At 42.3% G+C, this 17,524-nt stretch overlaps 1 protein-coding gene across 3 annotated transcripts in view; it reads left to right on the top strand.

Moving 5' to 3' along the window:
• The first annotated feature begins 832 nt into the window (after positions 1 to 832).
• WASHC3 (WASH complex subunit 3) overlaps positions 833 to 17,524 on the top strand; it is a 29,458-nt gene continuing 12,766 nt past the window's right edge. For 2 of the 3 annotated variants that reach the window (XM_075007600.1, XM_075007609.1), the window contains exons 1-5: positions 833 to 985; positions 7,505 to 7,603; positions 10,394 to 10,459; positions 12,118 to 12,249; positions 14,547 to 14,657. In XM_075007600.1, the coding sequence (XP_074863701.1) occupies positions 935 to 985; positions 7,505 to 7,603; positions 10,394 to 10,459; positions 12,118 to 12,249; positions 14,547 to 14,657 (459 nt within the window). In that variant the 5' untranslated portion in view covers positions 833 to 934. The remainder of the gene's footprint in view (positions 986 to 7,504; positions 7,604 to 10,393; positions 10,460 to 12,117; positions 12,250 to 14,546; positions 14,658 to 17,524) is intronic. The other variant, XM_075007617.1, reaches the window with a different exon arrangement.

Here is a 17,524-nt window from a genome sequence, read left to right as displayed (position 1 = left end):
TGAAGCTGGTGAAGCCTGGACATGGGGGTAACAATTTTCTAACTGGTACAAATCATTGTGTGTGCACTGTTCTTAAAATAGGGGTGACAAAAAGTGCAGTTTGACATTATTTATTAAGGACTGTCTTGTATTCACATACATTGCAGCTCTTGAAGGATTGATTTTGTAACTGAATTAGAAAAAAGGGTCCTTCTCGCTATTTTGGTTGCAGACCCCTGGGATAGTGGAATCAATCTTCTGAGGAATAGCTGTGTGGTTTGTGCATTGGCCTGCTAAACCTGGGGTTGTGCGTTCAGTCTGTAAGGGGGCCATTCAGGGATCTGGGGCAAATAGACTGAAAAATTAAAACAATCTGTTAGGACAGTGCTTGATTCAAGAGGGCAGGGGACTGGACTTGTTGACCTCCTGAGGTCCCTTCCAGCTCTATGAGAGGTGTGCGTCTGGTAGGAGGCAAACAGCCGGTGCAGAGGCATGCTGCCAGTAGAGGTAAGTTGCATGTTTTCTTTAAAAGAAGTCGTGAGGCAACTAAACTAAAGGCCCATCCCGGTAATAAACAGGAGTGTTGGGCTCGACCGATGGCGCAGGATTGCTTCGCTACGAAATGGAACGCGAGCAAAAGTGGAGCAGCAGACGGAGCTAAAGCCTGCCCTAGCGTCAGAGCCAGCAACAGCCGCTCGCGCCTACAACTCCCATGATGCAGCGGAGGCGACAGTGGCTCTGCCGGTCGTCCCCTGGCCAAAGCGCATGCGCCATGGCCATGATCTCGCCTACCAGCGTCGTAGCTAGCCCCGCAAAGTCAGTTTTGTATCCGGCGGCAGAGGTCAATCTCGGTACGGAGTGCCAGAGACTTCCGGAGTGGGGTCTGGTGGCGGGGAAGCGGCGGTTTGTTTCAGAGTGTGTCCATCCGGCGAACGGCTGAGTCTGGCCGCTGGGGATGGATGAGGACGGGCTGCCCCTCGTGGGCTCCGGCATCGACCTGACTAAGGTACAGCCTCCCCCACGCCCACCCACTGCTCTTGGGGAGCAGCTGCCTCCCCCTCACCTTCGCTTCCAGGCGCGAGGCTGTGCGGGGAGACGCTGCCCCTGGGGGCTACTCCCCTGTGCCTCGCTGGCTAGTCCCGCCCCCGCCAGCTTGCTCCGGCGGCCGGGGCTGAGTGACAGCTCGAGAGTGGTTCGGGGCGGGACTCGCTGCGCACCTGTAGCGCTGGAGCCTGGGAGTCAGGGGAGCTGGTCCCTGCTCTGCTGTGTTGGGACTGGAAGGTGTTTGGGGTTTGCACCTCTGTGCAGGATGCAGGCGTGACTCTTCTGTTAGCATAGCTCTTCCCGTGCCAGGGAAGTAATACTGACCTCAGGCTGTGAGTTTCTTCTTGGAAATATCCTGCACTGGTTTGCATTTTGGAGTTAGTTAAGACATGAGGGCAGGGGGCTGGATTCAATGGCCTCCCGAGGTCTCTTCCAGTCCTAGTATTCTATGACTTTTTGTCTTGTCTTCATTATACACAGAAAGCAATTGATCATAGTTGTGTATAAGAGCACCCCTCCCTCACTCTTGTTTTCTCATAACTAAACATGTCCCTTTTTAATATATTTCTTCATAGGTCGTTTTCCATCCCTTTTATCATTTTTGGTGCTCTCCTCTGGACTCTATCCAGTTTGTCCACATCTAAAGTTAGGTACCCAGAATGGGGAAAGTACTCCAGTGTCATGTGTTCCCAGTATCAGGTAGACCAGATAGTTACTTCCTGTGTCTTCATACAGCACTCCTGTTAAAGTTGTTAGCTTTTTCATAACTGCACCTTATTGATTCATTCAGTTTGTAATCTACTAAAACCTGCACGTCTTTTTCATCAGTACCGCCAACTAGAAAGATACCTTCTACTTTGTAGTTTTGCCTTTTTTTTTCCTTAAAATGATGAACTTTGCACTTGTCTTCATTGAATTTCATCTTGTTGAATTCCAATCAATTTTTCAGTTAATCCAAATTGTTTTGAATTCTGATCCCATCTTCCAGAGTGCTTGCAACTCTTCCCAGCTTGGTGTCAAACAAATTTTATAAGCTTTCTCTCTATACAGTTATCCAAGTCAGTAGGATGAAAATTCGGAGTAGTACCAAGCACAAGTGTCTCCTGTGCACAGTGAATAAAAAACAATGTTTTTTTTTTAAATCAAAAGATGTCAGATTTTCTATTTTAATCCATAAACTATGAAGTTTTCTCTCATTTATTAAGTTACAAATATATGTCATCACAAACATTCTACCTATAACTACAATCTCATAAAATGAATTCATGGCGATAGTCTGTCTAGTGTAATGACCAACTTTTGCTTCTTGAAAGTTCTGGGCTTTCAGTTTCTGTTTTTCAGCAGACTAAAATGACATGTACAAAGACATATAGACTGGGTAGGATGATTATTGTTCTGTGCTTATGTGGTGGTGGAGTTGGGCCAAACAAGGGATAGGAGTTAGTTAAGACTCTGTCTTAAAGATGGAGAGACAATATATAGGTAAGGACAGAGGTACAGTAGAAAGGAACAGTGGAGTGGACTGGAAAGAAACAGGGAAGACCGCATTCAATACACACACAGCTTCTTATACTTCCCCCCAACTTTTACCACCGAGAAATTCTCAGGGCTTCTGGGCATAAGAGCAACCCTGCCTGGTAGTATTTTGAGGAAATTACTTTCATGGGTAAACAAGGAAAATAAGTCAGGTATAAGCAGTGCAAAAAAGAGATGCTGAGCCCTAGTTGCAAGAGTGAAACAGCATAAGGAAGACTGCTTGCTGGGGGGAAATGGTGTCGATGAAGACATGGATATGCCTGAAGAACAATGTGGATCACCTGGTTAGTAGCTTAAATAATTCACTTTGCAAATGTGTCATTCTTCAAGGTTCTCTAAGCTTTAGTGTAAATGAGATTTAATGGGTAAGTTCCCAAGCTGTTTGCTATTATGTTGGATAATGCTAGAAGGAAAAACTTAGCTAATCCTTGTGGCTTGTTTAGTTAACTAGGTCTACAATCTGTCACCCAAGTATACAGTACAGAAAGCTGTGATAAGAGAAATCTAGAGTTGTCATTTTCTTATTTTAAATTACACTAGCAGATGTACCTGGCATTGCTCCATTCCTTAATTGAAGTTCTTTTATATTAAAAGGAAAATGTACATTTTTGTTTAAATAGTAGCCTTGTTAAATAGTGGGGCTCTGTGAAGTGATTGGGGGGTGCAGAAGGTAGGGCAGGAGGTTGCTTCAGAGCAGGGAGTGGAAGATGCAGGCATCAGGGCTGTGGGTAGGAGATTGAGGGCAGGGAGTGGGAGTTCATGAGTCAGGGCAGGAGGTTGGCCATGTGGTGGGGGCTCAGGGCAGGGGGTTAGGTGAATGTGGGGCTATGGCCAAGAGGTAGGCATACGGGCCTTTGCATGTTGTGGAAGACTGTGGGATATCTGTTGCATCACACTTTCCATGCACAACCAAACCCTGACCTTGGTTTAAGTCAGGGTAAGAGGAAACTGCACGCCAAATTTCGTGATTGTAGCTCTCAAGATTTAAGAGGAATTCTTGAACAAATGTAACGCAGACAGACTCGCTCTCTAAAATATATAATAATGCTACAGGCCACATATTTTGGAACATCATGTCCACAGACCATAATGGTGTTGTCATAAATCCGTGCCCTATTTTACTTCAGCATTAGTCATCTTTCCCACGGGAATCCCATCCTATACATATTTTATCAAAAAACAGTAGTGACAGTGAGTTCAATGGGGCTTACTCCAACATTAAGTACAGGCAGTTTTAACTTATTTGATATTTTGCAATTGGGTCTGCAGGCTTGCTGTGTAAATCATAAACTGAATAGTAGAATGAAAAGAACAACTATTAAAAATAATTTTTGAATTTTGTTTCTGGATCCCATTTAAGCATAAGAGGCTTTGTCCAAAACAGGTTTAGTCGCAGTATGGTGGCTAATAGTACCAATGTATGACTTTGAAGTTTTTGCACAGACAGACCAAGTGTCCGTAGCAGGCAAAAGATTTCAGTCATCCTGTAAAACCACCATCATGGATGGGTTTGTAGTAAGTACCAACAAATGCCAATAAGACACTATGGTTGAAAGTCTCCTTTTCACTTTATCAATAAACGCTTCATGTGGTTGAGTCCTTGTGACCAGGTTACACTCCACATGGTAGAGTAAACATTGGTAGAAAGTTGCTAGATGCAGTGTATGAGAAGGAACTTGAACAGTGTGCAAGACATGCTGAGTGTAAATTTGCCAGTTGAAGCTCTGATGGATGGAGCAGTGTACATAATGATCCAGTAATATGCACCTGTGTGGCAACAGAAGATGGGATATCTTTCAGAAACAATAGATGCACTGGGAAATTCCCACACAAAGGAGTGTTTAAAAGAAAGGGAAGTGAAAGTTGTAGTAAACCATGAACAAAAGTTCAACTATGATGTGTTGTGTCAGACAGTGTTACAAAGAGAATGAAGATGAAAAGATACTTTAGAAGAAAAATGGGAGGATGTTTAACACATCGCTGCAGTGCCCATTTAATGCATCTTTTACCCAAAGACTTACGTCTTTTCCAAGAATAAAGAAAATTTGAAAGAATTTTGTGATTTCAGCCACAACAACTTTTGCTTCAGCTTCACTGAAGAGAGAAAGAGAAGGAGGAAGAACCAAACTAATTGTCCCTCAAGATGTTTGATGGAGTTCTTTTGTTGATTGTTTTGAACAGTTTATTAAGAATTGCCCTATTCTCAAAGAACTTTGAAGAAAATTATGCTAAAATAGGTGGAAGTATGTCATCCAAAGTCTCTAAATGAGTTCCAAATGGAGAGTGTGATTGACTGGTCAGTTTGTAACTCTGGTGTAACTGCAAAGTTCTTCTGTATGTAAAACTTCTCAGTTTGTTGAAAAACGTCACTCTTCAAGTCTAGTATCTTCATTTTATTTAATTGGGTCATTTTAGTCTCTCATGAACATAGAAACAGAACTTCATGTGATACTGCCAGCACTAAAGGAATCAAATGGTCCTTAGATGTACCTGGGTAAGGGTTAGCATAACAGTAATATTTATATCTTCCTAAATTTTTTGTGAAACTAGTGGTTGCTACTTCAAAATAACTTTGCTATGTAGTCATACCCATAGGCTGTGTGTACACGAGCCCCTTCCTTTCAAAAGGGTCATGTTAATGAGAGCATTTGAAAGATGCTAATGAGATGCTGCAATGAATATGCAAGCACCTCATTAGGATAACGGCGGCCGCAGCGATTCGAAAGTGCGGCTTTTCGAATTGCGCGCTGCCCGTGGAGACAGGACCTTCTGAAAGGAACACCCCCCCCGTCAGTTTTTGAAAGCCGTTCTTCCTAACAGCAGATAGGAAGAAGGGCTTTCGAAAACTTGGGGGGGGGTCCTTTCAGAAGGTCCCGTCTCCACGGGCAGCGCACGATTCGAAAAGCCGTGCTTTCGAATTGCTGCAGCCTCCGTTATCCTAATGAGGTGCTGCATGTTCATTGCAGCATCTCATTAGCATCTTTCAAATGCTCTCATTGACATGGCCCTTTCGAAAGGAAGGGGCTCGTGTAGGCACAGGGATAGACACCTAACAGTCTAGGATTAAGATGAGACCAGACAAATGGGAGTGAGGTAAAGGACAAAGTAGCAGTAAAATAAATCACATTCCTGCAACCCCTGTGTAACTCAAATTTTCACACAAGTCTCGGGGAGACGGGAACCAGGCTGCTGTCCGGTTCCCAGCTCCCCTGGGTTGCAGGAGCTGGGAAATTGACCAGCCCACCAGGGCTGGTCAGTTTTCTGGTTCCCAGAGTGGTGGGGAGCTGGGAACCAGGGGATAGCCTGGTTCCAGGTTCCACACTGCTTGGGGACCCAGGAAACTGACTGGCCATATGCTGGTGAGTTTCCTGGGTCCTGCAAGCAGCAGGTAGACAGGAACCAAGCAGCAGCCTGGTTCCCAGCTCCCCGCTGCTTGTGGAGCTGGGAAACTGGCCAGCTTATTGATAGGAACTGGGAAACTTACTATCAGCTCAGGGCAGCTGGAGACCAGGCTGCCACTTGGTTCTCAGCTCCTCGCCACTTGGGGGACCCAGGAAACTGACCACACCTGGTGGGCTGGTCAGTTTCCCAGCTCCTGCAAGCCCAGGGGAGCTGGGAATCAGAAAGCAGCCTGGTTCGTATCTCCCCATGACTTGCACGAAAATTTGAGTTACATGGGGGTTGCAGGAATGTGGTTTACTGTACTGCTACTTTGCCCTTCACCTCACTCCCCTTTGCTGGTCAGTTTCACGGGTCCCTCAAGTGTCCAGGAGCTGGGAACCAGGCAGCAGTCTGGCTTCAGGCTCCCCTCTGCTTGTAGAGTCAGCCAGTGGAGGGGAGTCAGGAACCAGGGGCAGCCTCCCTCTGCTCCACTCCTTGCAGCTGGGAAACTGACCAGGGCTAGTGCCTGGTTCCCAGCTCCCTGCCACTCCCAGGACTGGGAAACTGCTCCTGTTGTGGTGGCAGTTACATTAAACCAAGACACGCCCAACTGAGCTGCATGTATCGCTAGGGTTTACTGTAAAGACAGCATGAATAATTTGCCTCTGTGAAAGCAGTCACAGATAACAAAATTTAGCTAGACTGGTGGCTATTGGATGTGGGTGTAGCCACAGAAACAAAAAAAAATGTTTTGCATTATTACAAGCCCTTCACTGTTAACCAAATAGCAAGTGTTCCATAAAATGGCACTTCTATGTAGGATAAGTTTGAGAATTATAGTGGTCTTGTTTAAAAGTGCTTGTGAATGTATTTTCTTCATCTTTACTTTACTAAATCATTTCTGCAGTGAGTAATGGTATTTCACAAGGGCCCCAGATTTAAAAAAAAAAAAAAATTGAATACTAAAACTTCAGGAGCATCAGTATGAAAAGTCTGATGGCATCAGTCTGTTATTTAGTGGGTGCACAGAGAAAAGGTGGACAATTTGATGTGGTGGCCTGGTATGTTGTGCCCAGTTGGAGTGGGGAGTTAGGGAGAGTCTGTATATGCAGTAATGGTTTATATCCAATATAGTCCTTGATTTTCCCCACCCTCCTTTATTTTTGCTCAAGTGTTTTATTTCCGCAATATGCTAGGTTCTATTATCCGTATTCATATTTTTCTTAAACACCTTTTTGCTTCAAGTCGCAGAATAAGACCATCTTGTCCACTCTCCATTAGATTTTTTTTTTTCTTTTTTTAAATGTTGACTTTCAGGAAGTTTCACTCTAAAATGTTATGTCTGTGTTATTAAAAGCCCTTTGTTTATACAGATGTTTTCCCATTTTCTGTATGTCCTGCTTTTTGCAAGATAAACTTTAGTTGATTCATAATGAAAAACGATTGCAAATATTTTGATAGCCTCATTTATGTCAACTTCAAAAGTAAGTTGAGTCCAAATATAAGAATTGGGGACTTACATTTTCTGCGTGTGACTTTTGCTTCTTTCTTTTGCTTAATGCAGGTTCCAGCTATCCAGCAGAAGAGAACTGTAGCATTTCTAAACCAGTTTGTGGTTCACACAGTGCAGTTCCTCAACCGCTTTTCTACTGTTTGTGAGGAGGTATGTTCATATTGCACCACTCTGTGTCAGTCTTCACTTATATGAACATAAATAAGCTTGTATGGTATTGCTTGGTTTTGCATCTTTCAGTGCTGCTTGACCATGCTTATTAGTTGGAGTTGAAAAAATTAGCCTACTGCTTACTTAAGGTTCACTCTGAGTAAGTGGACTAGTGCAGATTACTTCAGCTGTGTAGGAGAAAGCTCTAATTTTACTAAGTCAATAGCCCTTTTATTTAAGTTTTGAAGTCTGGACATTTTAAGTGGCTTGACTGTCTTTAGACACCTATGTCTTCCACAAAACAAGTAAGATGCAAATGGTAGCAGTGCAAACTCTTCCTCCTTACTAATGCGTTTAAACCATGAAGAGCAGTTAAGTGAGTACTTCGTTCTTCATGCTCATTCCGTTCTCTTTTCTGTAGTTGGAAGCTTCCAACAAAAATATCTGAGTGGGAGTGGTGCTGAGTTATGAAATAAGTATCATGATCAAATTTATCTCCAGTCAGAAGTCTAATAAAAAGCTATATTAGGTTGTGGGGTGTTTTGGTTTTGGTTTTGGTTTTGGTTTGGTTTTTTTGCTTGTTTGTTTTTGTCATTATATCCATTTTTTTTTTTTTTTTTTTTGGTCCTCAAGTACTCTGAGTGTGAGGATGGTGTAGGATTAGCCAGACACATTGTGTGTTACTAAGAGACCGGGATTAAGGAAGAAGTTAGAGTTTCAACATTGCCTCCTTCAACATGGCTCAGTCATTAAGCATGGGTGCTGGGTCCACTTCATTAATCTGATTCTACTTCATAACTGTATAATATGCCTATCCAGTGTCACCAAACTGTCCAACTTTTACTTGCCCCCTCTCCTGCTACTTCTCTCTCCAGTTTTTTAAGAGGTTAATGATTTAAGATAGTTTTTTGGCCTATATCTTTGTAATAGCTTTGTTAAAAAATGATACCTATTTGGTGCATAATGTGTGCCAGTTCTTAGTTTCTTCTAAAAAAAAGAAACTGAAATCATATGACCTCAGTTTAGTGTCTGTGAAAATGTTCCATACTAACAGCACAAAAATGTTTCCTGGTTAGCTGCAGAGCAGCACCATGCAAGCTGTTTTCTGTCCTTCTGAAAGGGCTTCTTCTGAAGATGAGTCATTAGTTCCGTCTCAGTGTGCATTCTTGCCTTATCTCTTTTGTGGAGGGTTTCAATATGAGCTTTTTTGTGATTTGTCCTCTTAGCTCGCTTTAGACTACCAGTCTAACTCAGTAGCAATAAATTAGTCAAAATGAATTTGACAATACAAGTGTGAAGGATTGTTATTCGTGCTGCCTGGAATCATCTTCCTGACTCTTAAAATGTATCATTTGGCTACTGTGTCAGCGTAAAGCATTGAGGAGGAGAAAATAAATATGATTCTAGATTTTTAGACCAGAAGCTCTTAGTGTTTTGTGGTAGCTTGACTACCTCAACAGAATTTTTGTCAGTACTCCAAAATCTAGGAAATTACCATGAAGGATTTCTGTGTCTCCTTAGGATGCCTGTCAAATATACTTCCTGCAACAGACCTATGTATTTAGTCAGAGAACACTGAAACGGTGAAGTTTCTTGGACAAACTGTGTATTTTAAATGATGGGTAAATATGAATTTTGTGAAACAAAAATTTGAATTTTTCTATTAAGTACAAAAACTGTGTTAAATGTAGAGGCCCAACTTAATTTGACAAAAGGCTGGAAATTCAAAGCTGAAACTGACACTGTCTTTAATTTGACTTCCTGGCTTTTATCAAATTAAACAAGACATGTAATATTACATAGTAGCCTTTGTATGTAGCCCTCTCTCATAGTTGTAGCTTTTCCTTAAAAAGTAGATAAAGCTGTTTTTAAAATAAGTTAGTCTATAACAAGTTACGCACCTATAGTTTTTGTCACTTTGTGTCCCTTTATTTCTCTAAAATGTTGTTTGCCATTTTCTGAGGTCTTAAAAATTCTGCTGGGCAGAATCTTGCTAACATGCCAGAAGGCACTCAAAATACTACATATCTACTACCCATCTTTACTGTTATAGTCTATCTGGATATGGCAATGATTAGAGAAAGTGACAGTTTTGTGGATTATTTTTTAACATGGTACATTTTAAAACAACTTTTTTATAAAATTTGATTGTGTGATGCAATTGGAGCATGTCCTAGTTTTAGTTTGTTCTGGCTTACCATCAGTTTTAACTCTAAATGACTCCCAGTCACTCCCCTGTGTTCCTTCCGATTTTTGTCTGTTTTTCTTCTGTAGTTCCTCCTTATATGTACAGTTAGTATAACCATTTAAGGACACATAAGTAAGTTTGAGGATACAGTATTTCTAACTTCATTACTTCACCTGTGTAAGCTTTGTTAATTGTTACTATCATTTGTATGTAGACTCACTAATCCCATTACTATCTATTGTCAGCATTATCACTTATGGGGAAAGCGCTATAGGTAAAGAAATTACTTTAAACTAGGGATGTAAAATCCCACTTAAATGGTTAATGGTTAATCAGTTAAACAATAACATCCCTACTTTGATGTCAACAAATGGTGTGTGTGTGTGTGTACACACAATATATATATGAAGCAGTGTCTAATGGTGTACAGTTTGTGTACTTTGGTCTGTTCTAATGAGGGTTACCATGTCATTCTGCATCTTCAGTAGGCTGAGGGACATAAAAATATTTCTTGTTTACACACTCCTTCATTTACCAGTGCCAATTTCTCATTTTAAAAGAGCGTTGAACAGTGTTGTCAATCTTAATTTTTTCTCTCCTAGAAGTTGTCAGTTCTGTCTCTTCGTATCCAACATATTGAAACAACGCTTAACATTTTGGATGCAAAGGTGTGTATGTTGAATAGTAACAGAGAGGAAGCCGTACTAGTCTATACACTATCAAAACAAAAAGCAGTCAAGCAGCACTTTAAAGACTAGCAAAATAGTTTATTAGGTGAGCTTTCGTGGGACAGACCCACTTCTTCAGACCATAGCCAGACCAGAACAGACTCAATATTTAAGTCTGGCTATGGTCTGAAGAAGTGGGTCTGTCCCACGAAAGCTCACCTAATAAACTATTTTGCTAGTCTTTAAAGTGCTGCTTGACTGCTTTTTGTTTTGAAGGTGTGTATGTGTGTCTATCAAGAAGTGTCTTTGTGGATTTTGTTGACTTATAACTATCAGATTTTTGCATAAGTACAATTGTCATCTAAATTGTGGAGTAATGAACTTTAAATTACAGTTTAAGTCACAGCTTGTTTTAAACTCTTTAGTTTCTCATGCTTTATCACTTAACGAACAGTTTATGTAGTCATGCAGTATGGAACAAAGGAGAAAACAACATGTAGTGGGAAACGTTGGTTTTGTCTTTATTACCACATTAACTCTGCTAGCTATTATATCTATTTTAAAGTAGCCATCTTGTGGCTAATATTACTAGAGTATGGTGAGATTAATTTATGTATAGTTGTGTGTGTTTCCACCAACTTCCACATGAAGTAAAGTGTTTATACAACTATGTGGCTTATAAAGCTTAATTGAAAGTATGAGTTTGAACTATATCAAGTTGAAGACACCATTTTTCATTCAAAATAAAAATCTAACTTGTGTGTAAAATGATCAAGAGCTTTGTTGTCTTGGACTTAAAAAATATATTTCAACTAATTAGAAAAAATTATATAAAACTTTAACCCAATCTTGATTCTGGTGACATGAGTAACAAAACTCCCCTTGACTTCACTAGGAGCAGGCCCTTGATTTGGAATTGAAAAATCTGTCTTGTACAGACTGAGTAGGTTGTCCTGGTTGAATATCCAATGCTGTCAACATCTACAGAATCTAATCAATCATGAATAATTATGAGTTGCCATTATACGCGCCATTGAGTCGTTATTGGTCCAAGGAAAGAAAAACAGAGTCACTTGTGGGATGTTCACCTAAGATATTCAAGTCCTTTCTCCAGTGTTTGTTTATACAGAGAGGAACAGTATCAACAGGAAGCTCTGAGACCCCCCTGAAAATATCTTGTAGCCTAGTAGTTCAGGCACCCTTCTGCAATGTGCAAGCCTCCTGTTCAAATCCGTTCTTCCTCTCTATCAGGCAGAGAGGCAAGTTGGACTTGGACTTGAGTCTCGCACGTCTCAGATAACTTTTAGCGCAGTGACTAGAATAGTTATGAGAGACACCACCACTCAGAATCTAGGTCCTGAAACATGTTTTGGACCCAGAACTGCTGTTGTGAGCTTGACATAGATTCACCATATTTTTAAGTCAAATGAAACACACTTTTTGTGAATTTACTATTTGTCTGAAAAATGTATGCAGCTGTAGTAGACCAGGCCTGAGTGAAGAAACCTACAAATTGTCGTCTTACTAACATAGGTAGTAGCCAACTGACTTCATGCTAGACTGGTGTATGTGCTGGCTTCTAGTGATAGGAATAGCTGTTATCAGCCATATTTAAGATGTTAGACTCCATTTATTTGAAAATTGTCTTCTGCCTTCAGTTGTCTTCTATTCCCGGCTTAGAAGATGTCAAATTTGAGGTATCCAGTGCAACTGTGAATAGTGTTGCAAATGGTCCAATTCCACAAGGCAGTACAGAACAACAATCAGTATCTGTCTCCCCTCAGTCAGAAGTAAGTATCAAAATATAAAGAATATACTTCTTTCCAGAGAGGTTTTTAATCAGTTAAATTATGTTTCACATCATTACATACTGAGAGATTTCTTATATGTTTCTTGAATCCCACTGAAAGGTCAGCTTGAACTAGGCAGGTAAAAAGGGCCAGGGAAGGTCATACATGAGATTAGAATTTCAAATCCCATCATTCCTCTTCTATTTTTTTTAGAATCTAAGCTTTCAGCTGAACCCAATAAATTTGTAGAACATTCTATTGCAAATACCTGTCTGTCCTGTGAAATCCACTGTTGATTAGAGGACAACTTTTACTATCAATGATTATTGTGGCCTGTAGGAAAACCTCGTCTGCTTTTGCCTTGGGTTCCAGCCCATGGTCCCGACAACAGAGCAGTAGGATCTGCTTCTTCACACTGCTTCTCTGGGCTTCTGCCTACTACACCCTTATTTCCCCAGACCTCAAAGGAGAGGCACAACACAGGAATAATCCAAACACATTCCTAGTTATTCTTTTTCAGGAGATACCCTAAGAGCTGTTGCACTGCCTAGTGTCTTTAGAGCTATCTTATGGTGTTCACAGGACCCCTCTGCCAGCTTTGTCCTTTGCAATTCTGCTTTGTGAGAGCTAGTGGGAAGAATTCAGTCCTATGTCCCAGGGCTTCTAAACTGAGTTTCTCCCTTTATAGGGCTTCTCCTCCAAAATTTGCATGCCTCTCTGATGCAGCAGACCAGCTCCCAGAGTCCAAAGCTGCTCTTGAATTCCTTTTTGCCTCATGAAGGACTTGTGTACCCCATCAGACACAACACAGGTCTTACCATACAGTATACTTTATAGTGGCAGTTTTCAGCCTGTGGGCCACATGCAGCCCAATTAGCACACAACTGCGTTCCAGCTGTGTATTTAAAAAAAAAAAAAAAAAGGCAATGTATATGGCACTCTGGTCGAGAAGGGGGTGTGGCTGGCTGAAGGAGAGACAGGGCTGGCAGCCTGCTCCTGCCAGCAAGGCACTGGTGAGTGCCATGGGGAGCAAGGAGTGGGAGAGGTACCTCTGGGCAGGTTTGTGAGGAAGTGGGTTCCTCTGAGCAGGGGTCCACTGGGGGGTGTTGGAAATTATAGGTTTGCAGGGATGCAGCAGTACTGTCAGGTGTTAGGCTATCTAATCCTGCTGCTTGGCACCACACACCTGCCTGGCCCCATGTGGCAGATCCCAGTTGCTTAACCCCTCATGGTGTGGTGCAGGGTCTGGTCCCACATCCAGGGCTCCATTCGTGGCCCCACTCTAAGGAGGGGTCTCTGAGCATAAAGGACTGTGGGGGATTTGGGGTGGAAGACACTGGTTCTCATAGTGGCCTGTGTAACGTGATGTGCTAAATAGGTTGAGGACCACTGCTTTATGGCAAGGCAAGTTTTTAAAAAATCAAATTACAAAATTGCAAACAAGAGACAAATACCTAAAAATAGATAATATCCTCTTACAAATGACCTGTTCAGATAAGCGTACAATTTAAAGCCACACCATCAGGCTTTCTCAAGACTTTTTTTTAGAAATGTCAGTATTAAGCTGATGTAGGCAAAAGAAGACACTTGACAATTACAGCTTTTTTGCTATTGCCCTTTGGTTCAACTGATCTGTAAAATGTTATTTGAATGAAGCAGCATTGCATTTGACCATCAGCCTGGCAGCTTTTTCATGACAATTTAATGAGAGCCAACAGAATTGCTGGGCCAGGTGTGCAGCAGAGGAGAACAAAAAGAGGGGGAGTGGGACAAATCTGTGTTCCCAGAAGGGGTGAAGCTGAGGCTAGACTCCCTCTGCCAGCCCTTCAGCACCATGTGCAGTGTGCCACACAGGGCTCTGGTGGCAATTTAAAGGCCCTGGGACTCCTGGGGCCTTTTGAATCGCTGTGTCCTGGGGTAGTCCCCCCCCGCAACCCCCATCACCAGGCCTGCTTCTTAAATACACACACTTGGAATATAGTTTAATTATTTCTGCTACTGAAAATGACTCCTATTCAAAATGTATTGTGACAAACACTGAAGTGAGTCTGTGCTCACGAAAGCTCATGCTCAAAACTTTTCTGTTAGTCTATAAGGTGCCACAGGACCCTTCGTTGCTGTTACTGTAATAAAAGTAATCCTAAAGGGCAATGTGAATACATGTAGAAATCTTTAATCTGTTCATTGGGGAAAACAGGAGCTAATTCTACCTTGCTCTCAAATCTTAACTGAACTATTCTTATATATTCCTAGTCAGTGTTGTTGCTCAAGATTTACCAAGTGTTCTCTATATACAGCAGAATAGCATACATGAGATAGGACAACAGAAAACAGAAGTAGCAGCAGAAAATGTCATGACAGTAGCCAAGGATCCAAGATATGCTAGATACCTCAAAATGGTTCAAGTGGTAAGTCTGTTTGATCCTTCTCTAGTTTCATTCTAAATTCCTTTGTTTTTACGATGAAACTGTTCTGTATCTATATATGAATGTGCTGTTTTCTTTGTTTTCAAAGATTTTCTATTTAACACAAATTTGTTATGGTGTCTTCTGACTGTTGCAACTACTAAGATTGAAGGGGAGACAGGATATCACAAATTAAGTTGGGAAAATGTGCAGCCCTTCACACTTCAGACTGAGTAGTCTCAGACATTGTTTTCATGTGGACCACTTCTGAATAGAATGTCTTATAGAAGGTTGCTTCCCTCACTCACCTCTCCTAGTCATGCAAGAGTGAACAGCTACAGTAGCATTCATTGTCAAGGTAATAGGAATGTTTTAGCTCTTTATTATGGTATGTCCTGTTTTGCAGCATGGGAGAAGGAAGGAATTAGTCTGCTTCTCCTCTTCATCTGCCCTCCCCACTCCATTCTATTCTTTCCTCTTGTTTTTTCCTTCTCCCATTATACTTCACATACTGCTGTGCAGCTAGATTTGCTTTATCCTGGGATATTTCCCTCTTGGTGTCTTGATTCACGTTTTGCATTTTCTGTAATAAGTCTCTTAGTTCAGTTTGCACCTTCCTAAAAGCATAAATCTTAGGGTATGTCACCAGGAATCAATCTAGTGAGTCACGTCAATCTAAATGCACTCCCGTTGATGCCAAATGAGAAGAGTAGCTGGCATCAATGGGAGAGCAGCCCCTATCAACGTTACCACATGGAAAATACTGCAATAGGTATGTTGAATTCAGCTGCGCAATTTGTATAGCTGATGTAGACGAACAGTAAAGGTAAGTGTGGACAAGGCATCAGCTAAAGTGAAGCATACCACTAGATCTGGTTATGGATCCAAAACTAGTACACTCATCCTTTGTTAAATGAGTACCTTACAAGTACTCACTTAAATGAGGGACATATGTACTTACCTTTGTTCACTACACAAGTGAACTCTCCTCCCCCCCTCCCCCCCCATACGAGCCTTACCCTCCAACCCGCCACAGCCTGACACACCCACCCCCTGCCGGCCCCACCAGCTCCACGGCCCCAACCAGCCACAGCCTGAACCCCCTGTCGGCATGCTGGCCCCACCCCCACCCCATGACCTGGCCTGCTCCCAAACCCACCTGGCCCAGTTCTCTAACCTGCCTCCCCCAGGTAAGTTAAGCCCGGAGGAGCCACCAGTACCTCCAGCTGCACGCGTCAAAGCAGCTTCCACCGTGTGGCAGGGTGGCTGCATGCTGCAAAGCAGCTCCAGCTGCACAGTGGGGTGGCTGCGGCCTTGCAGTCAGGCCTATACCCACACTCCACAGCTCCCTCCGGCCCAGCCCACCTGGCCTGCTCCCAACACTCCCCCGGCCCGCAGCTCTCCACACACTCCCAGCCTGGCCTGGCCCGCTCCCAACACCCACCCCAGCCTGCTGCACCCCTCCCCAGGTACTGCTGGTGCAGCCCAGAGGAACAAGCTCTACTGGAGCCACCACCAGGTTTTAATCCTCCCTCCCACTCATAGCCCCAAACTGCCCCAAGCCTTTAACCCTCTTGAACGCCCCCCTCCCCCGACAAAGGTTCACTCACCTTTCAAAAGCAGTGCCGCGTGCTGCCACTCCTTCCCCGAGTCAGAAGCACTAGGAACCAATCAGACTTTAACGTATATTTAATGGTAATTTAGTGTCCCTCATATGAGTTTTCGCCTATGAGCAGAAAGTTGGGAACCAATTGTGCTTGTATAGCGAGGATGAGTGTAGACTCTTTACTTGTCAGTTTAGATATCAGCACTGGAGCACATTTCTGCTTAGGTTTATGTGACAGTGTTGAGATTAACAGATCTTCATTTTAGATGAGGGAATCACACAAAAGTGTCTTTGGGGGTGGTTATTATCAAGACTTGTGGGAAGGGGATAGCTCAGTGGTTAGTGCATCAGCCTTGTAAACCCAGGGTTGTGAGTTCAGTCCCTGAATGGGCCATTTAGGGGTCTGGGGCAAATAGGTTAAAAAATCTTTTTTCAGGGATGATGCTGGGCCCTGCCGAGAAGACAGGGGACTGGACTCAGTGACCTCTTGAGGTCCCTTCCACCTCTGAGATATGTGTGTGCTTATAGAGCTCCTGTGCAAAAAGTAGTTGCTGACATGTCATTGAAAACATCTGTGGTAAACTTAATACCTTTGCTTTAGTTACCACCTGGAAAAACCCATCTACCGTAAGAACAAAATATAAACTTACAAAGCCTCAGATGTCTGATTTGCACCTTTTTATTTTGGATATCTGGTTTGGGAAGTTTATGGGGTCTATTGTTAGCAATATTTGAGTTCACTGTGGATGCCCAAATATGAGATTTGGGGTGATGGGGAAAGCAGGTAATGAACAATCTTTTTTTTTTTTTTTTTTTTTTTGTAACGTGACTTTTTACTGCAGTCCAGTAAGATCTACGGTGAACCAACTGATGTGCAGTTTGTCATACTGCATTTTAGAAATCACATTCCCATTGTCACTTTGTTGCCCTTAGGCACAAATAACCATTTCTGTTTGTTGGCACTTCATGTACAAACAGAGCATTAATAACTCTTCAGTTTTTTCCCCTGTACTTACTTACATTTGAAATGTCTGATGTAAAATCTGATCTCTCCTGTTTTGCTGGAGGTCATTGAGATGTGAATTGGGGAGTGTGACTGTCCTTTTTTCGCAGGACAAACATACAGTCTTTAACACAAGGGTTTTTGGTTTTTTTTTCTGCTAACTGTCATTGAGGTATTAATAAAAACAGATTTAACTTCAATAGGAGTCATTTTCTTGTCAGATGGACTTAAATGCTGAGATGTCCGGAATGTCATAAGTCA

The sequence above is a fragment of the Carettochelys insculpta genome, chromosome 1, assembly GCF_033958435.1.
Source record: "Carettochelys insculpta isolate YL-2023 chromosome 1, ASM3395843v1, whole genome shotgun sequence".
NCBI lineage: Eukaryota > Metazoa > Chordata > Testudines > Carettochelyidae > Carettochelys > Carettochelys insculpta.
Note: the sequence above shows the minus strand (reverse complement) of the source record. Positions and strands in the feature narration are given on the sequence as shown.